General features: G+C 32.8%; 2 protein-coding genes across 2 annotated transcripts in view; both read left to right on the top strand.

Moving 5' to 3' along the window:
- Positions 1 to 11,487, top strand: part of LOC133179243 (voltage-dependent calcium channel type A subunit alpha-1-like) — a 49,990-nt gene extending 38,503 nt beyond the window's left edge. Inside the window, exon 3 of the mRNA XM_061314032.1 lies at positions 11,226 to 11,487. Coding sequence (XP_061170016.1) covers positions 11,226 to 11,487 — 262 coding nt within the window. The remainder of the gene's footprint in view (positions 1 to 11,225) is intronic.
- A 1,529-nt stretch (positions 11,488 to 13,016) lies between these two features.
- The window catches only part of LOC133179013 (voltage-dependent calcium channel type A subunit alpha-1-like), a 60,411-nt gene continuing 51,053 nt past the window's right edge, over positions 13,017 to 22,374 (top strand). Inside the window, exons 1-6 of the mRNA XM_061313689.1 lie at positions 13,017 to 13,116; positions 13,249 to 13,388; positions 16,282 to 16,376; positions 16,639 to 16,806; positions 19,477 to 19,700; positions 21,122 to 21,225. Coding sequence (XP_061169673.1) covers positions 13,024 to 13,116; positions 13,249 to 13,388; positions 16,282 to 16,376; positions 16,639 to 16,806; positions 19,477 to 19,700; positions 21,122 to 21,225 — 824 coding nt within the window. The 5' untranslated portion in view covers positions 13,017 to 13,023. The remainder of the gene's footprint in view (positions 13,117 to 13,248; positions 13,389 to 16,281; positions 16,377 to 16,638; positions 16,807 to 19,476; positions 19,701 to 21,121; positions 21,226 to 22,374) is intronic.

The following is a 22,374-nucleotide window of genomic DNA, read 5'->3' as shown; positions in this document are numbered from 1 at the left end:
CTGAGTCTAACTCGGAGGCGTGAAATCACGTGTTTTAACTTCTCTGTTACACACGTCCTCGTTTAGCATGACTGAAGATCAAAAACTCTTTTCTCACAAAATTTGCTCGTCGTTTTCTTTTTCCTGCAACATTTAATGATTAAATAGCCTCATGTTTTCAATGACTCCAAACTGACAGTAACGTTTACATTTGTCTTACAGGAAAATTCGTGTTGGCGCCTTTCGATTTGACTGTTATGAAACAATTTTATTAAATTTACATCAAATATGTATTTCCCTCTCTGAGTTTCAAACTATGTAACTAATCCCAATGCAGATCAATCGGCCTTTTCATGGAGTCATTGAATAAAATATTTATTGCAAGATTCAGTATTTAAGTCCGAACACAGTCATATTATAAAGTTTTGTGTTATTTCATGCTGCTATCGATTTTATCTATGGTAGATTTTCTCTGTATCATTGCTAACATTATATTTCAGTACTTGACTTAATTAAGGTAATTAAATAAACCTTCTTTGTAACATTATACTGCAATACTTGTAGATCATCGTTAGAATAGGTTTTCTTAGATAAATGACTATTTTATTTGTAAGGTTCGCGTATACTAGTAACCTTCTGCGACCGTACAATGTCATGAACGGTAAATTACTGTATTTATATAAGGTGACTCTGAGTCCATTTTTGCTTGATTACCTGAAAGAGGTGTTTAGTGTCCAGTAGTTGCTCGACTTCTTGAGAAATGGAAATAAAAAAATGTATAGCTGATTTATGTTCAGAAAACAGATACATTTAGTTAGAATAGATTTTCATAGATAAATGACTATTTTTTTAAGGTTCGTGTATTTTATAAGTGTCGTATATAGACGTTGAAAGTGTTCTTTGATAAATTTGATATCTGCTAGTCGTTTGATTGTACAATAGTAGTTCTTTTCGTTCAATGCACATAGTTACTGAAGATAGGATACAAGAGTCTCCCATTTGAAAATGATTTTTGTTGGGTTTTTTATTTTATTTTCGGGAAAATTTACACTGAATGCAGTAGAAAAAAATACTGATGGTATTGCTTATTTTTTCCTTTTCTTTATTTCATATAAGATTAATCGAATCAGAAAAACCTCTTGTGTAAAAATCATATTGAGAAAACCATTAGAGGTCCAAAAGTGACGTCAAAGCATGCTGCTCGGAAGACGAAGTACCGAATATCACGCACACTTCAAAGACAGCCTGGCAGAAATTCTAACAACGAACAAATAATCAGACAAAGTGTTTTCTTTTTGCACTGAAGACTTGTTCTAGGTTCATGAGCTTCCTTTCTAAAAAGCGTATAAAGTTCCCTTTACTTCGGTCTGTTTTCCCAATAATCTATTTATCGATATGCAGGCATACTGAATCAATCTCCTTCTGGTGAAACATTGGGCGGGGTGTCTATAGGTTTTCCCTCAGTATGTCTGTGATTTCACTTTTCGTTTTGCTTCTCTAATTTTTTATGGAATTACGGTCCATACAGTTGGGATTTCAGTTTTGCCTACGTAATACTCTCAATGGGATATCAGTTTTGCCTAAGTAATACTCTCAGTTGGATCTAAGTTTTGTCTACGTAATACTCTCAGTTTTGGCTACGTAAGACTCTCAGTCGGACCTCAGTTTTGTCTACGTAAGACTCTCAGTCGGATCTCAGTTTTGTCTACGTAATACTCTCAGTTTTGGCTACGTAAGACTCTCAGTCGGACCTCAGTTTTGTCTACGTAAGACTCTCAGTCGGATCTCAGTTTTGTCTACGTAATACTCTCAGTCGGATCTCAGTTTGTTCTACGTAAGACTCTCAGTCGGACCTCAGTTTTGTCTACGTAAGACTCTCAGAAGCTTGTTGTTTGAGTTTTGGTCTCTGTAATTAAATAACATGATTAAAATGACCGTACCGACTAACTTTCTTATGATTAAGTAGTACATAAATTGTAAATATGTTATCGAGTGTTCCATGATCTAAGATTGTACCAAATATAGTATTGATTCCATAAACGACATAATATCGGACGGCCATCCACTTGGCATAATAGTAATTCTAAAATATTTCATACTGGCTATTAAAAAGGCAATAAAAATCAAGATGTCCGCAAACGATTTATAATCTAGCCAGCCAAATGTTCGTTAAGTAGTATTTGAGGGGACAACTTTGCTTTGGGGACCTTGGCTATCAGTACTACATTGTAGATTGAGATTACAGATCCATTGTATTTGCTTCCGACAATCGATCACCGTCAGAGTTGTATTTAATAGTTTTGTCTTAAAATCAATCAGTAATATCTATTTTGGTGAAAATTATCACAAACACCCATTATATGACTGTTCTTCCAAAATTATTTAAGTATAATTTAAACTTAGGGAAAAAAGACTGTCAATTTATTTTTTGGGCTTATTCAGGGGAAAATATTGATAAAGTCATTAATAATATATGGGTACACATGCAGCAAAAATCGGCGCGGCTCTACCAGCCGGCACGGGAGCTGAACATCATAGCGAAAAAATCAATGGCGTGCAATCAGAAACGGTGAAGAGTAATGGCGGACCAGTGGCAGAAATTGTGATTGTCTACAGAACAGACAAATTCCGTGTCGTTGACTTTGAGAATCGGCTTCACATTTTGATTAAACCCTAGAAGACCGTTATTTTGGTGTAGAAAAATTTTTTACCGAAATTTTGGACTCTATAGTGAGCACAGCTTGCTTTCCTGGGTACGGGTAAATGTTTCTCGGTATGCTGGGATGTATAGGAATGGTAATTTCAGAAATTGGTGATAATTGGTATGTTTTGTTTGGATCTATATGAAAAGTGGTGTTTTTTATTGAACGGATATTTCAAAGGAATTCGGCAGCCAAATGATAACTGAAATATGGTCGCAGATTGTCTTCTTTTCAAGACTGCAGGTTCCCTGGATTATTAGATCTACCGACGACCAAGAAATTTAAAGGTATTTAGGTTCTCTGGTATATTTGGGAAAATTAGCTTAAAACAAAAGCTTGTCAATGTTTTAGATGTATTTCTAGATTAGAATTTAGCACAAAAAAGTGAAAAGCCCATTTAAAAAAAATTATTTTACTCTTCGAAGTTTATTTATTTATTTATTTATTTGTGGAAAAAAAAATTGAGTTACTTACATGTATATATACAAATGATTATGTAAGATATATCTATTGGAAATTAAGACATTTTCGACTGTTGTAATTACGAACGGAGAATTTATTTAATATAGATAATCCTCATCAAATTTAATCATCTCTGAGGGACTCTTTATATTACATGGTATCAAGTGTTAAATTAAATATTTAGTATCCTATAGAAAATTTTTAAACATCGGATTGATGTTATCGCGGTAATTGATTAATTTCGTCATATTAATTCCCAGAAAATTAACAACTGAATACGTTCTTTACAATCTAGGAAGGTATCGGAAATTAAAATATCGTGTCAATATTGTGCAAATTCAGAGAATTTCAGTATCGCCTACTGGTTATGTGGTAATAAAAATTTATTCAATGATATGTTGCATAAGTCTTCGCAAAATTAAGTTGTCCAGGAACGATGAGATACATAGTACAGTGAAACTTCTTGTATACCCCTCTCCAACTTGTTTGCTTTCATACAACGATACGGTATGCTTACATGTAGTTTGTGACAAAATAATTGCTTTATTATTTTTACATAACTGCAAAAATCTTTTTTTTTTAATTTCCCCGTAATTTATATCTTTATCAGATTTATCAGAGCCGAAAATAAATATTCAGAACGCTCTTCCCTTATCCATCCGTGGATCTAAGTCTATTTTTCCGAGTAGAATTTTTCTCAGAACTGATATCCGTCATTTTATTGAATTGTTAATATGGTTTTCATTTGCTAGAGATTTTGTGGACTGCACAGCAAACAACAGGTTACCTTCCTCCAATTTCCTCAGCGGATGTAAAAGATTAGTTTTATGAATGAAGTTTGATTGCTTATTTGTTTTGAGAAATTACTTTAAAAGTGTTAAAGGTCAATGGGTTGTTGCTACAACTGTCGACGAAACTTCTGTTTAAGAAGTTCTATCGATTGCTTATTGATATGTACCGAACATTTAACTATATTATGTAAAATTACGATTCCTTATGTAAGTGTAACCGTGAGGTTGTCGTCGGATCGATACCCTTTTATAGATTGTTTATGTCGATCTTAACGAATAATGATGACATATGGCAGTTCAAATGAATGGTCCTTCTTAATCGCATTTTCCTGGCCTCGAGGAGTTTGATAAAAATAGAACTATGGATTCGTAGACTAGTTAAAGACAGTGTCTCCAGATCTGAAGTACTAACATTCTCTCTCTCTCTCTCTCTCTCTCTCTCTCTCTGGTTATTGAACAAATCAACATTCAATCATTAGTGCAAACTTCATAGTTTAACCAAGACAAAAATGAGAAACATCCTACTCGTTAAAGTTTACAGTATCTGCATCATGGTTTGTTATGAGTCGGTCTTGTGATGGTGGATGTTTAAAAGTATCTGCACCCTGGTTTATTATTAGTCAGTCTTGTGATGATGGCTGTTTAAAGTATCTGCACCCTGTTTTATTATTAGTCGATCTTGTGATGATGGCTGTTTAAAGTATCTGCACCCTGTTTTATTATTAGTCGGTCTTGTGATGATTGCTTTTTAAAGTATCTGCACCCTGGTTTATTATTAGTCGGTCTTGTGACGATTGCTGTTTAAAGTATCTGCACCCTGGTTTATTATTAGTCGGTCTTGTGACGATTGCTGTTTAAAGTATCTGCACCCTGGTTTATTATTAGTCGGTCTTGTGATGGCTGTTTAAAGTGTCTACACCCTGGTTTATTATTAGTCGGTCTTGTGATGATTGCTGTTTAAAGTATCTGCACCCTGGTTTATTATTAGTCGGTCTTGTGATGGCTGTTTAAAGTGTCTGCACCCTGGTTTATTATTAGTCGGTCTTGTGATGATTGCTGTTTGAAGTATCTGCACCCTGTTTTATTATTAGTCGTTCTTGTGACGATTGTTATTATTAGACGGTCTTGTGACGATTGCTGTTTAAAGTATCTGCACCCTGGTTTATTACTAGTCGGTCTTGTGATTGCTGTTTAAAGTGTCTGCACCCTGGTTTATTATTAGTCGGTCTTGTGATGATGGCTGTTTAAAGTATCTGCACCCTGTTTTATTATTAGTCGGTCTTGTGATGATGGCTGTTTAAAGTATCTGCACCCTGTTTTATTATTAGTCGGTCTTGTGATGGTGGATGTTTAAAGTATCTACACCCTGGTTTATTATTAGTCGGTCTTGTGATGGCTGTTTAAAGTATCTGCACCCTGGTTTATTATTAGTCGATCTTGTGATGATGGGTTTTTGAAGTGCTCTAGGGGCAGCACGCCTCGTTGTGTAGCTTAATCGAAAATTTCAGAAATTCATCACATAATCGGATGATTGATTTTTCAATTACCTCGAATCATCGGATGTATGATATCGATTTTATGTAGATTTCATCACAAGTTTTTTTTTTCTTTTTGACTATATCAAAAGATTTTTAGTACGCTTTTTTTTTCTCGTGGAAATTTGGACATTAGTATCCATTCATGATTGACACTAATTTAGGAGGAAACTGCTTCGTACTTGTCCATATAAGTTGAGTAAATTGGGGCTTTAATATCGACTCCTAGACACTAGGTTAGTTTTTATTTGTACAGAGATGACACCCGGTAACCGACAAAAATTGAGTTAGAGCAGGCAAGAAAATCAATCCGAACACCCAGAAATGGAAATTTCTCCGGGGATGATACTCAGCTGATCGATTTACCTTGTGATTAATAATAGGAAAAATATGTTGTCATACGATGTTTATCACAGGAAAACCCCGTGAAAAGGCGGAAAACGTTTTGTTGTTGTAAAGAGTCTTGCAGATTGCAAAACATCCAGTATTCTCAGTATGTGAATTTGGTTGTGTGTAGTTAACTTTCAAATTTGCGGCAGTCAAAAAGTAAAAGGAAATGAGTTCTATTAATGTATATATTTTTTCGTAATTCTTGTGGTATCACGTTAGATTTGTGAGCTATTTTTCAGGAAAAAATATACATTCCATAAATAAAATTTGTACACTTGAAAAATTATGATATGACTATAATAATCTCTTGTTCGTCTTATGCTAGTTGAGGACCGTTTATTAATGACATGCTTAATTTAATTGTAGAATTGTGGTAAAAAAAAACAAACAACAACACACATCTTTAGATTTGTTCGTAAAAATGACTATAATAAAAACAGTAAAATATAACTGATTTGCAAAGGTGATATTATTGAGTTGTCTTTACCAGAAGACTTGTTTAGCATTTATTTAAGCAATGAAAATCTCCCTCTAAACATCCTTTTTTTCACAGCCTTTCGCAACACCAAATTAAACAAAAAAAAATAAAAATAGAGAGAGAATAATTTAATAATTTGTGTTTTTTTAAGTAAAAGATTTTTTGTGGCAGAATGATCAAGGTGCTGTTATTGTTGCTTGTTCATGTTGTAAATTTTGCATTTAACTCCCCCTATTAAATTCAAAATTTACAACATGATACCCTTATTAATTAATTTAGAATATCTTTTTGGCAATCTTTCGTATAAAAAGTTGCCCACGCTAACATACATGATTGTACAATATGAAACATAAATGCTGCAGCTTCTATGATGATTAGCCGTGTAAAGTATTTACTGTTTTCTCTTCGTGCTCAACATAAATGGTTCGATATCATCGGTTTTGGGATGTAAAAAGTTGGTCAAATCATCTGCATTATTGCCGCATTACCTACCCCTGTTGAAATTAATTGGGATCGATCACCCTCGAAAGTAAAACATCAATGCTGCGCTGTATGACCTTTTCCTGTATGAATTTCTCCATAAGTATATTCATGTTAATAAATCTTAAGACACAGAGAGAACCTGGCTTGAAACGAACCTCCTGACAACAAAGAGGAAGGAATTCCCAGATGTACGGAGCCATGGAGTTCAATGGTTAGGCCCAGAATACCATGCATGGGGATTAGATTCCTTATGTTCCCTCTAAATGGACTATATGAATTGTACCGGTATTAGTGACTGAATTTTAAATTTATCTGCTTACATTCTTATTTCTTCTTCAATATTTTTGGATATTTGTTGCATAACATGACAATTTCCAGAAATATTATCAATTACATTAAAAATTAGATGAAGCAATTTTTTTTTATCAATCTCCTGTTCTTTCACATCCCAGAGAAAACAAATCGATTGTTTGTTAGGTAACTCTAGGTACTAGTATTCAATTAATTCATGTTCATATATAATTAGGATCAAACCTTTGTAATCTATAATAATATGTGGCTCATTCTAATTGGCGAATTTCTCTCGTAAACTATTAATTAAACGAATCTACATTAATGTATTATATTGGAATCAATTACTGTACCGATAATACGTCTATGATGACTAAAGAGACTTGAATTAATCATGAATTAACCGAAAAAGGACGCCTGTTCTAAACTGTTCTTTGTACAGAAATCCTTCATTTTACAATAGTATGTGACAGATTCTAAAAATGCAAAGTGGACTAATTGTAGTGTGTTAATACACGTTATCACTGACTGGTTTGTACAACCATGTAAAGAACACGCGGAGTTGGTGTACAGTGTATGCACTATGAGAGAACATATAATTATAGACTGTTGGTTTGTTGTTCCATTCCATTCAATTTTTAAATATAAAATACTTATTTCATTTAAACGGTATTTTTTTCGCTGAGCTCTAAAACAAATTCTGGTCAATCGAAAACTAAATGTACATGTATATATAGTCGAAAAATATATGATTTATAGTAGTTTCTGTCGACCTTTGTTGGTTTCGTCGTCGCAAACCATTGCCAAAATGTACGATCCTCTCCCATTCTGGCCGTGTTAGAGAGAGCTATATGCGGACTCCGAAACTTAGATTGAGACGATGAGTTGGTTTGGGTCCACTTGTGTTCCTGAATTTGCAATAATCTGCAGATTGCATGTTTCAAATTATTCTTATATATACGACTGAAAAGCAGGCCGTTGTTGCACGCAAGGGAAATTCAAAAAGGCTCCGTGGCCAACAGAACGCAAACATATGTCAGAAGTTTATGTATAATTCATTGTCGTCTTCAGATATTGACAAGCTCTGGTCTCCCAGAGGGAATATAGTGTCTGAGGTTCCACAATGTAGCAGCGTATGGCTTTTAATTCGTCCAGTTTCAAAAGTATACTTTTGCAACATTAAAATATTTCATCAGAGCTTTGTAACTGATATCGTTATGACTCTGCTGCAAAGCAACAAAATTCCCAGTTTATTCTGCGTGTTTTGGTTCATACCACTCTAATGTTGCTGACATTTTTTAAATTCACATGGTGTAGTTTTTTTCCCGATCTCAGTACTTGTTTTAATGACTTTTATCAGCATCCTCACAACGGCAGGGGTCCTGAGTCCACACGTGGTTCTGGTCCACGACCATGTGTTGGACTCGGGACCTCTGACGTTGTGAGGATGTCTCATCAGTTTTACAAACGTTTTCATGGCTGATCTTTTATTAGAATTTTGTATTTTCAGTGGTGTGTGAAGTATTGTTCGTAACATAAAAAGGTAAATAAACAGTTTGTTCATGCCAGTGTTATTTGTTTGAAATCCTTAAATGGACATATATTTTATTTGAAGAATCAATCTCTCCCCTAACCAAAATTCAATACTGTATACAAAAGAACCTTAACGGTAACGATCGTTCATACAACGAATTAACGATAGAATTTCAAACGAAACAATGGAAAGGATGTAAATTCCATATCTTTAAATATTTTATTTGGTGATCAATACATACCGAATTTACTCGGCAATTGCAGAGCTTGTTAGCATTACGTATCGGCTTCCGCCAAGCAGTCATGATCATAATCAAATAAAAAATGCACAGACTGTGAACGGTAGTGTTCATGCGCTTCATCTTGCCTTTCGTGAATAGCTATGCTGGAGGGTTAGACTGATTACCAAATATAATAATCGTAAATAAAATATATAATTGCTGCAATAATTATCTTCCCGGAAACTCATTGAAGATATTCCATTCCTGTACGATATACGTCGAGAACGATTTTTGGTTTTTCTATAACCCAACATACTTACGGATAATTGATTTAACCACTCACTAGTCGTGTTCAGTCATACTTACGGCAGGGATACCGGGGGGTTGAAAATAGCAACTAGCCATAAAGAGATCATACGATATCTACTTAAGATGTACTCTTTGAGTTCTGTATGAGTATTACTTGCTTATCCTTTGAGTCACAGGATGACAATATACATGAAGTATCTTTTAAAACAGTATTCATAATTGAGACTGTAAAACAAAATGTCTTCTGTTTTACTCCACCTTGAAACAGGGGGCTTATTGGTTTTCACCTTAGTATGGTCGGTATACTCGTGTTGTTCGATCAATATACTTGACAGACAATAAAGATGGTATACTGATATGCCCAGAGGAATAGATGACCCCTGTAGATTTTGAGGTCACGATGTCAAGGGGCAAACTACTCTTGACAAAGGAAAAAAATCTTTGTTTGACAGACATCAAACTTAGTACTTGGGTTTTCCTTAAGGAGTAGATGACCCTTTTGATTTTGAGGTCACACGGTCAAAGGTCAAGTTACTCTGGACATAGGAATATATCTTGAGAATTATTTGCTTGACATACACCAATCTTAGTATTCTGGTACCCTCTAAGAAGTGATATCGAGGTCTGATAAACTTAGTATTATGTTTCTCTCTGACTAGTAGATGACCCTTTTTTCGATATCATTACAAACATAATACATGTACATGTAAATTAAACATTGATCATTTCCAATATTGCCACAAGGGCAAGTTTCCAAAAAAAAAAAATTCTTATTTTCGTTTTTCTTTACGATTGCATTTGCTTGAAATGATGTTGCAAACATAACTCTCTATAGATGGTGTGGTTGTATGCCGATATCTTATTTTAAAAACGTTACATTGGTGGTTATGTTGTGAAAAACTTAATCAAATGGTTATTTACATTGGTATGTTACTAGCCATAGCTTTTAATGGTTAAGTGGTTGTAAATTTTTACATTCTGTTTAAAGGAACTATGCAAAGCTAATTATAAGATTCATGTTTCTCATATTCCGGAACCTTACTCGCATATTGATGTAGAATTCCTAAAAGGGAGCTTACATTTGTTTTGAGTTGTTGTGATTTCGTTGTATTGAAATAGAATTGCTCTTCATTGATTGATGCTGAATTTGCTCAAACTATAACGGTATCGACACTTTGTGAGCAACAAAAAACCTAGAGCACTTGTAAAATAAATATGTTGACCTATAACATCGTTTGAATTGCTTAATATTTTAGACAATGAGACAATGTTGAAACAAGATTTATATTGATTTTTTACAAAGTCGGTGAAAGCTTAATGCATGCAGACATTGATTTATTGAACCAAGATTGTTATACTGTTACAGACCCAGTGGTTATTCACGTATTTTTATGTTTCTCTTCTCATGTGATTAATTAGGTCACTGTCATATTGTCTACCGTGTAACTGGGTCAATGTCACTGTATTACTGTTTCCAATGAAAACAATCAGAACATATCGTGGAAAATTTGTTGTGTTATTCATTTTATTTAAACAATAAAATGCTTTCTTTGGTTGTTAGTAGGGGAATTAATGTCACAGCTGTTGCAGAAAAAATACATAACCCGCGTAAGCGGGTTATGTAAATTTTTTCTGCAAAGCTGCGACGTTAATTCCCGTACTAACAACCAAAGAAAGACATTTTATTGTTTATATTTATATCTGTGTAAATAACCATATAAAGTAGGATTAAAAAAGATTAATTATTGTATTATTGATATGTACGTCATTGTATGTTTCGTTGATGGAACAGCCAGTGATCAAGAAATCTGTACAGGTGATATACCTAGTGTTGTTCATGCACTGATAAACAGCATTGGTTTTCTTTAGAAATAAAGGAGAAAATATTCAGTGGATGTAAATATTATAACAATAAAATCTACAATAAGATCTTTATATCCTATTTTTCTTTTCATCCTTTGTTGAGTATAAATCTTCAACTCCACATCAGCAGCAACAGCATCAAATGAACGCCGTACATTTCTATACAATACACTATTTTCTGTTTGCAGAATGGCGAACTTCACGGTTGGGGGCCATGAAGGCCAGGACGGGGGAGAATATTGGGGCCCTTCTGATGGATCGCTCCGCCATTTTGCCAAAAAGGCAGCCGACATAAGTCTTCCTGGGACAGGTGGCTCCGCCTCCCGGTCATTGTTCATCTTTAGTGAAGAGAACTTCATCCGAAAGTATGCAAAGATTATCATCGAATGGGGATATCCTTTACTTCAAGAAATTTATATTGAATCTTTGGTTGTTGTTTTTTTTTCTTAGTTTGATTGTTTTGGGTGGGTGGGTGGGTTAAATTTTGCTGCTCTTTGATTGTTATAATCAATTTAAAAAATAAAGAGATTTGTGGGTAATAGTTGACTCATGACGTAAATAATGAAATTACTGGGTGGGGGAAAATTAAAAGTATTATTTACAAAATTGAAAGTTACATGTATATGGAAAACTCAAAATGGAAACATGATACGAGAATTACTCACACAGGGAAATGTAAAGTAATATTATATAGATTAAACAATGGATCATATTCTTTTATATTCCAGCCATTAACGCTATCAAAAATTTATATTTATGACAGAAAACAATCATGTGAAAATGTTTTTCGACTATTATTTCCGGATTGCAGCCTATGCTTTCGATGCAAAAACCTTTTTTTAAAAATGTGAAGCATGAGAAAGCGATTTTAGTGCCGCAATATATCTTTTATATCAAATAACATTTCCTTCTTGTTAAAAATACGAAGAAATCCCGTTAACGTTTTATTAATACGCATGATTCCATGTTTCTTACCCACGTCATTAATAAAGGATGTTTAAGATTTGTATTTTTTTTTTTAAATTTCCTACTCATTCAAGCATTCCGTTTTCATTGTGATCATTGTAAAATAAAAATTAGAATGTGATGTGATACATATGCACAGATATACATGTACATATTGCTATATAATAAATTTTCAATTTAATTACCGGGTGGCAGTAAATACAATATTTACAATATTACAATCTTTGCACTCAAACTTGCGACATTCTGAGTATATCAATGTATAGAGACACTATATCAGGTTTTAGAAGGAAAAATGTGTTGATTGCTTATTGTATGAAGTAACGCCGATTAAGGCATGACTGGGAACTGTCAACACGTCACTGAAAGACCAGCTAGATAATTAATATTAAATGTATCACTGTTGTGCAAAACCTCTGCAAATAATACGAATTAGACTCTCACTATTGTCCCAGATTTTTTTAAATTAAAAAAACCAGATTTAAAAAAAAGTGCATATTGCAGCAGCTGTGTAGAGGAGCGAAAAGCTGCATTATCACTGTTTTCACTGTTTTCTGTGTATATATATATATATATATATATATATATATATATATATATATATATATATATATATATATATATATATATATATATATATATATATATATATATATATATATATATATACACTGTCATCTACGGAAAAGGTGCTTTATGTAACGATCATCTGGAGCGGATCAAAGGATGTAATTTTCAGTTAAATGGTCGTAAAATAAACAAATAATGAGTTTGCATTTACAATACAAGTCCAATCAAAATTGATTTGTTATTAAATACATGTATATATACATGTTTGTGTTGTAGGATATTTTTCTTTGAGTTTTATATTACTTCTCGTTGTATGACATACAAATATTTATTAATTTAAACAATATTTCATTCACAGAAGTGAATGGGATTGGGCAGCAGGCTCAGTCTATTTTAGCCCTATCCCTATACAAATATTTATCCTTAACTTTGTGTACGCCTTTCGAGTACATGGTACTACTCACTATCATTGCCAACTGTATAGTGTTAGCATTAGAGGAACATCTTCCTAATGATGACAAAACACCACTAGCTGTTCAGCTTGTAAGTAGATTGACTTTTAATAAATTTAAATATCATCAATACAGGCTTCCTTTTTATGAATTAATTTTAAAAGAAAAAATGATGCACTGTTATTTCAGTATATTTTTAATTTTTCTTTTTTTTTTTTTTCAGGAAGAAACAGAAATCTACTTTGTAGTTATCTTCTTAGTAGAAGCTTTACTAAAAATAGTAGCTTTAGGATTTGTATTACATAAAGGAGCATATCTAAGAAATATTTGGAATATAATGGATTTTGTAGTCGTAGTAACAGGGTAAGTACAACGTTATTTTACACATTTTTTTTTCATTAAAGGGAGGTCACTCCAAAAAACAAACAAACCGGAAATAGCTGCTCTTCAGTGCAGGGAGATAAAAAATGGAAAGAGGGAAAAATCAAACGCTGCAACTTTTTTTTAATATTTGAAGAAACGTCACTGTTTTAGTAGGTCTAAGCTGATCGAGATGTTCTTATTTTGGTAAAATGACACAAACAATTCAGTGGTTGATATTTGCTCATACACTCGTAGACTTTGAACCAGTTGTAGCTATTGGCCATTTTAAACTAGAGACTAGATTCGTCTGACAATAAACACCAATCTGATGTATATCAAATCAGGTGTTCTAAGAAATTGAAAAACGATAATATGCAAGAAATAATGGGACATTACATTGAGGTTTAGTTGCGAATCTCTCTTATTTACTTATTTGAGTCTCGGGTGTAATATTACATTTCAATACCTTTTTTATGTAACATCAGAAATGTATCATCAAAAATGTTGAATTTTGTGTTTACTTAGAACATGAAGACCGTCAGAAGGAGGGATGCTTTGGGTGTGATCAACCCCATCCAAAAAATAAAAACAAAAAAGAAACGCTAAAATATCTTTGAAACAAAAATTAATTCAATATTCATTTGTTTAAAATAGATTTTGTTTTTTTTAATATGCAAAAAAAGAAAAATCATTTAAAGAATGCAGTATGACCAACCAGAATAGTACCCATTTATGAAAAGTTATTTGATTCAGACCCTCCCTCCCACAACCATGGCATCGGCCTGGTACATGTACATTTTATGATTGCACTTTAAATTCAAACCAAACATTGCTTTGGGACATGTTGTCTTGATATCCATTGTATGATGACAAATGAGAAAGCTATAATCATGAATATAATTACTTTTAACTTAATACACATCAATTGAGTTTAATATAAAAGAAAAAAACCCTAAAATTTAAAGTGTATATTTCGTGGTATATAGGTGCATTGAGATGGTGACCTCTTTTAATCGTCCTGAGGTCCGAGCCTTGAAAGTTTTAAGACCTTTAAAACTAGTGTATGGAATAGAAAGTAAGTTATGAGGGTTAGCTAAATAATGCTAGTGCCATCATCAATCATGTCAATATATAAACATATCAATACATGATGACCTAAAAGTATATTCACATGAATGCCACTGGGGAAGGATCATGTTGCATGCTTCATGCCTCTTACATGACACCGATATAAGAAATTGAAAATACATAGTTTTTATAGCTTGTAGGTGACTACATCTTAAATTCAACTCTTGCCAAATCATGATAGATGCTTCATGTATATGTACCATAGATCATTGAAAACAGAAAGATTGTTATTTTTTTCTGATAATGTACCATGTCTGTAGAGAAACTTGAAATGGTAAAAATATAAATGACAAAATAATGAAGCTTATGTACACATACATATCATGTATTTTTATCTGGTACAGACAATTTTACAAACTTGTGACTCCTGACACAATAGAGAGGTTTGGTTACAAGTGACGTAATAACGTGTGTGCTAAACTTTGAGGTACATGTAATACATGTTTTTGAAGTCAACAATAATATTATGATTTAGTTGTACGTACCTACGTATGCAAACTTTAGTTAAAAAGTGAGTATAGTAGATTCATTGTAACTAAGGCATTGTTTTCTAATAAAAAATCAAAACTAAATGAAAATTCTTGCCAAATTCTAGTCAGAGATATCATATACAATGATTAATTATTATATGTTTTGCCATCTCGCTGTATGAGGTAGCTTTATATATCTTAAAAAGGTCTACAGTACTAGTACAAGCTTTTCTGCATCACTTTAAAATGTGGCGGCAGCGATAAAAATAATTGACAAAAAAGAGCAACCGCAATGACAAAAAAAGTGAAAAAAAAATTTTAAAAATGAAAAAAAAGAGTGTTTTACAAAATTCCACTCATTGGGGGGGGGGGGGGGGGGATTATTCACAACAAAAAACCTTTTAAGAATGATAAAATGTAGGAGCTCAATCATACCGTTTAAAAGGGAGGCATGGAATAATGCATCAGTACATTGTTAACAGCAAAATACTAAAATACTTTTAAGACCCCCAACCCCCCTCCTTTCCTTCGTTTTACATGTCTGCACTTTACAAGTGCTAATGTAAGGAGGGAAATATTTAACTTTTAGGAACAATCTCTTACTGCTTTATGATCAGAAGTTTGTAAGTGGGGAGGAGATATTAAATATTACATTTTCTCATCCTGAAATGCAGAGACGTAATGTGTATGTAAAAGGACTTCGCCGAACTATGTTTTAATAGGAATTGAATGAAACGGAAACATTGAACTTTTTAGGTGGGTTCATGATATAGATATAGTATGGAATATTTCTTGTTAATAGTTCTAAGGGGAAAAAAGAGTGCTTATGATATCAGTTTTCGCTAAATGTGCAGGGACTTTGTTGGAATTATCATTCAGTAGAGAATGTTGATCGTTGAGATAGTCCTCTTGTTTTATCACTTAAAAAAATTGATAGCTTGAAACAAGAAATAAAGAATTTAATCGATTACTTTACTTTTTTATGCCGTATGTATAGACAGTGTTCTAGGGGTTTGAGGTCATGAAGTCAAAGAGCACAACAAATGAACAATTGATGTCGTCATCCGTACAAGTTTTCGCATAACGTATAACTAAACCTCTCTAATATCATGGTACATGTACATGTGAGTTATAAGAAATAGTTGAAACAATTAAAGTGTACCCGGAATGCATTTGAATGGTGAACTCCATGAAAACTTTGCATGATTAAAGGTTTACTTGGTCCCATCTTAATGAAATATGGTGTAGTTGTAGGGGTGTAGTTGGGATACACAGCGTAGCTTTTTATTTTACAGGATTATCACGATGGCTGCCTCTAGTCAACTAGATTTACGAACATTGAGAGCAGTCCGAGTGTTACGTCCCCTTAAATTAGTCTCGGGGATACCAAGTATGTAGCTCGCAGTCTCAAACAAGTTCAGTGGAAAAATAGAAACTAACATGATGATAAATTATTTAAACATTTACATGTTAAATGAATAACATTCAATATGTTTTTATAGAATATGCAATTTAAAATTATATGTTTGTAAATCCTAAAATTAAAGGAGATTGTGTTCTTTTTGTTATGTTTTGTTTAAAATGTGTTGTCTGTATAATTTCTTGGTTTCTTTGATAAATTCAACAAAATTTCTTCTTTTTTTTTTTAACAGGTCTTCAAGTAGTGTTGAAATCTATTATAAGAGCAATGACTCCACTTTTACAAGTGTGTTTGCTGGTGTTTTTTGCCATCATTATATTCGCTATAGTAGGATTAGAATTCTACAGTGGTGCTTTCAAAACTGCCTGCTTTAAACTAGGAACAGTGGGAAATGATGAAGGTAAAATGATTTTTTTTTTTTTTTCTGGGAGTAATACATGTACATTAGTGTTTTGTAATCAGACTATGTCCCTGTTTAAAATTGCTTGTTTTCCAATTTGAATGTACTGTAGAAACAGAAATATTCATTGGGGATTAAATTTTGTTTTTAGTTTTTACATGTACTTCTTTGTTTACAATTAATTACCAATAAAATTAAATCCCAAACAATATTTTTATATGGCTATATATTCAATATAGTTACTTTTAAAACAAAATTTAATCCCCATGAAACCATTTTAGATAACAACGATATTTTATCCCCACAAATATTTCTGCTCTTATAGAAATATATCCCAATTAAATGCATCTTAGGCCATTCAAATGGATTTTCAGTAGGCATTTACTATTGTAGACCATTTTAATTTCACAAGATTTTATTTCTGTGTGAACACATTGTATTTGTTCAGATTCAAATTTTGTATAAAATTTTTGTAATTCACTGTCAGAACAGGAGATTTCTGTAATTCTGACCTTTACTTGTATGAGTTATGTGTACCTCTCGTGTGTGCAGTTACAGCGAATTACAAAATACCTGTAAAGTTTTCAATAGCTTGCTGCATAACTCAATAGGGTTTACAATTTGGTCTAACAAGTATCACATTAGGTTTGAATCTAGGTCACGAAGTTACTCAGGTGTATCATTAGATTTTACAGGTAGATGTGAGTTGATTTCAATGTTGAATGAAGCCACATTATGTGCCAAGGTGTTCTGCTGTAAATAAATGCATTATTTTTTTCTTCAATTGCAATTTTTTCAGTAAAATTGTATGCTAGCTCTTTCAGTAATGCATAAATCTTCTGCATACTATTCTTTCTAATTGCTCTAAAGTCTTGTCACTTCCGAAATTAAAACCTATTAAAATCTATTTTCATGACCTACAAGCAATTTCAAATTAGAGGGTAAAATTTTTCTTTTGGACAAAAGTTTCATTCTTATCAATAAACAACGGCAACAGCACTATATTTGAAAACCAATTAAAAACAAGAGAAAATGAGGATGGAGGGATTAAACTATGCCTATGCCAGCAGTTGCAAATTTGAACTCTTGGGGCCCATTTTATAAAAGAACTTATGACTAAGTCTCAAAATTTTTTAACATGATAGTTCTTAACTCTCATCACTGAATAATTTTGTGAGATTTTGCTTTTATAAAATTACCTAACTAATTTTTTTCATATAAAGTATAAAATAACAATTTATACAATGTAAAGATTAAAATAAATTGCAAAAGCGCTTAGTTTTAATCATAAGTTCTTGTGTAAAACAAGCCCTTAATTCAAATTTCAGATTTTCAGAGAGTTACAAAACATAGAAATTTGCTGGGTGTAGAGATGTTGATCATAAATTTATTCAGTATAAGTAATATTAAATTTTGTTATATTATTATTAAATGAAGTGGAAAGCTTACTTCCTTACTTGTTAAACAATACCTTTTGCAAGGAAGGAGCCTAGGGAAGGGGGTGTCATTCATTAATGCTGCAAATTAACTGAAATTTGCAATTAAAGAAACTAAATGCATTAATTTACAGCAGAACACATTGACACATACATGTGGATTAATACAGTATTGAAAGCAACTCACATTTACCTGTAAAATCTAATAATACACCTGAGTAACTTCATGACCTAGATTCAAACCTATTGTGATACTTGTTAGACCAAATTGTATACCCTATTGAGCTATCCAGCAAACTATTGAAAACTTTACTGGTATTTTGTAATTCGCTGTAAGTGTTGAATAAATTCTAACAGTAGAAACTAGACCCTCTCTACAATAAAAAAAAACAACAACTGAAAGGATTCCAAAATAACTTATTTTATATGATTGCATGATCTGCTTTATTATATTGCTGCATGCAAATGTAGAAAAAAATATAAATATATTAACATGATTCTAGTAATTATTAATGGATTCAGGAAAATAGAACTATTACTTTGGCAATTTGGATTTTTTTATTTATTTACCTATAAACTTATATTTTGTTAACAAAAGTAAATTTAAGAACATTTTATTCCTGAAAACTTTTTTAATGAGTCTTGCCAAATTATGTCTAAACATGGTTCTCACATATCAAAAGTAATTCAATATACATGTAGTATGTAGTATTCTCTTGACAAACTCTAAATTATAATGCTTTTTCAGTATATTTGTTTCTTTACATTTAAATGTAATATTGAAAGAATTTTAGAATTTTTTTCCAAAATCTAACATTGTGCAAAGAGGATGTATTGCGTCGTGCAAACTGTGTCATCATTATTCCTCAGGAACCAATGTTTATGGATTTTTTTGGGTCACATTAACCATGAATTAACATTCCCAAGAATAAAAACTTTGTAAATAAATCGGTTTAACTGATTCCTCTGTAAATAGATACTATCCATGAAATTACGTCCCGACGAATCAGTCCAATTTTACTGCCCATAAACATTGACCCTAACAAATCAAAATGATAATCTATAGTATTATAGATCAGTATGATTGATTTAATATTTGATTTATATATTTTATGAATTTCAATTAGTTTTCATATCTTGGCCTTGCTGTTTCAGGTGGATGTACATTAATGTAAAAATAAAAATGATGTTATACATAATCAAGGGAAATGAAATACCTTTTGTATTTTGACAGATAACATATACGTAGGAGATGAAGCCAACATAAGGCCGTGCTGGGATAAAACCCAAAATGCAGCATACTTTGATGCGTTTAAGTGTCAGGAGAATGTTTCCGTGTGTCGAGCTCGATGGGTTGGGCCTAACTATGGAATTACAAGTTTTGACAATATAGCATATGCCATGCTTACTGTGTTTCAGTGTATTACCATGGAAGGATGGACAGAAGTATTATATTATGTGAGTACATGTAGTTCATTGGATTGTGTAAGATTGTGCTGTTATTGCAAGGAAGAATTGCACTGAGATGTACAAAAGATGTCCAATCTTTCAATTCATAACCATTGATGCAATTGAATTCTAAGTTGTTGTTCCTAGTTATTGATTCAATTGAATTTTAATTAAATTAAGTTTTTATCCCTGATCGTTGATTCGGTTGAATTCTAAGTTAAGTTGTCTCTGATCATTGATTCAAAGGAATTCAAGTGAGTGCTGCTCCGGACTTATTGGGGTCTCCTATTAATCTCAAGATCTTGAGGCAATAAAAAGGTGAAATCAGTGACAAATCTTGGTAATTTGTTTGATGTACGTTACAATTATCATTGATTGAAGTGAATTTAAAACTTTCCTATAGTTTCACCTGCATCCTAAAAATTTAATCTAAATCATATATTTCAAAGTAATTTTTAAACATATGGTTCCCAAGTGATATATTTAACTTTTCACAACTTATCTTGTTTGAATAAGAGTATAAGATCATATTTGATAACCATGCATACAGTTAGTATTGTTAGAATTAAGAATGATTCAAGGAAATTTTCAAATAGACTCAGTATGGCATTGTGGTGAAAACCAGGCTGATTAAGCCTTCGTAAAGAAGCCCGCAGGTGTCAAATAAGACGGATCAGACCAGCTAATAGAACAGTCATAATAGGCCTGGATCTTCTATAATGCAGGGAACATTTCCCTATACATTCATTAAGTAAGGTGGCTCCAGGTTCATTTGGCCTCTAAGGACGTGGAGACAAATTGGTTCCAGGCCTCACGAAGACAAATATTCAGACAAAATATTAAGGCTTGGTCAAATATACCAGCAAATATGTCTGCATCACCTCCAATACAAACAATATATACTGATATTTTAAATATCCTGATTGTCTTTACTGAAAGTATGAAGAAAAATGTGTCATAGATTAGGTCTAAGAAAAAAAATATGTTAGGTTGCGATAACATGCTAATAAAGAAGAGGTTCAGTAGGTAGAGTTTGATTTTTATTTTTGAAAATTTTTTTGTTTCATAAAGTTAAAGTACAAATCAGTTTGAGCACCTGTGAAGCTCACTTTTTTGTACAGAAAATTTTTCCCACCAACCCAACAGCTTTCACAAATGATAGGGATTTTATGATGTATAAATTTAATGTTTAAAGGAAAACATATGGATATGGATTGTACATTAAAAAAAAATTAAGGTTGGAGCAAAAATTTTGTAACCATAAAAAAAACAACATATTTTTTGCTTAGGCCTCATTAAATGGATGTTGAGGCCAGAAAACCTAGACATTTACAATGATATAACACATATCAATTGTAGTTTCTTTTTCATCATATTAATCACATTTTAAACTTCTGAATTTTCATATCTGTTCATTTCTTTTTTTGCAGACCAATGATGCAATAGGACCCTATATCAACTGGCTTTACTTTTATCCACTGATCATTCTTGGATCATTTTTTATGCTCAACTTAGTGTTAGGTGTTCTTAGTGGGTAAGTAAACTCACTAGTGTTAGGTGTACTTAGTGGGTAAGTAAACTCACTAGTGTTAGGTGTACTTAGTGGTAAGTAAACTCACTAGTGTTAGGTGGACTTAGTGGGTAAGTAAACTCACTAGTGTTAGGTGTACTTAGTGGTAAGTAAACTCACTAGTGTTAGGTGTACTTAGTGGGTAAGTAAACTCACTAGTGTTAAGTGTACTTAGTGGGTAAGTAAACTCACTAGTGTTAAGTGTACTTAGTGGGTAAGTAAACTCACTAGTGTTAGGTGTACTTAGTGGTAAGTAAACTCACTAGTGTTAGGTGGACTTAGTGGGTAAGTAAACTCACTAGTGTTAGGTGTACTTGGTGGGTAAGTAAATTCCCTAGTGTTAGGTGTACTTAGTGGGTAAGTAAACTCACTAGTGTTAGGTGTACTTAGTGGTAAGTAAACTCACTAGTGTTAGGTGGACTTAGTGGGTAAGTAAACTCACTAGTGTTAGGTGTACTTAGTGGGTAAGTAAACTCACTAGTGTTAGGTGTACTTAGTGGGTAAGTAAACTCACTAATGTTAGGTGTACTTAGTGGGTAAGTAAACTCACTAGTGTTAGGTGTACTTAGTGGTAAGTAAACTCACTAGTGTTAGGTGTACTTAGTGGGTAAGTAAACTCACTAGTGTTAGTGTACTTAGTGGGTAAGTAAACTCACTAGTGTTAGGTGTACTTAGTGGGTAAGTAAACTCACTAATGTTAGGTGGACTTAGTGGTAAGTAAACTCACTAGTGTTAGGTGTACTTAGTGGGTAAGTAAACTCACTAGTATTAGGTGTACTAAGTGGGTAAGTAAACTCACTAGTGTTAGGTGGACTTAGTGGGTAAGTAAACTCACTAGTGTTAGGTGGACTTAGTGGGTAAGTAAACTCACTAGTGTTAGGTGTACTTAGTGGGTAAGTAAACTCACTAGTGTTAGGTGTACTTAGTGGTAAGTAAACTCACTAGTGTTAGGTGTACTTAGTGGGTAAGTAAACTCACTAGTGTTAAGTGTACTTAGTGGGTAAGTAAACTTACTAGTGTTAGGTGTACTTAGTGGTAAGTAAACTCACTAGTGTTAGGTGGACTTAGTGGGTAAGTAAACTCACTAGTGTTAGGTGTACTTAGTGGGTAAGT

The sequence above is a fragment of the Saccostrea echinata genome, unplaced genomic scaffold, assembly GCF_033153115.1.
Source record: "Saccostrea echinata isolate AGI-Se365-2 ecotype Australia unplaced genomic scaffold, CSIRO_AGI_Sech_v1 ptg000004l, whole genome shotgun sequence".
NCBI classification, from domain to species: domain Eukaryota; kingdom Metazoa; phylum Mollusca; class Bivalvia; order Ostreida; family Ostreidae; genus Saccostrea; species Saccostrea echinata.
The sequence above is the reverse complement of the archived record's forward strand: the minus strand, read 5'-3'. Positions and strand labels throughout refer to the sequence as shown.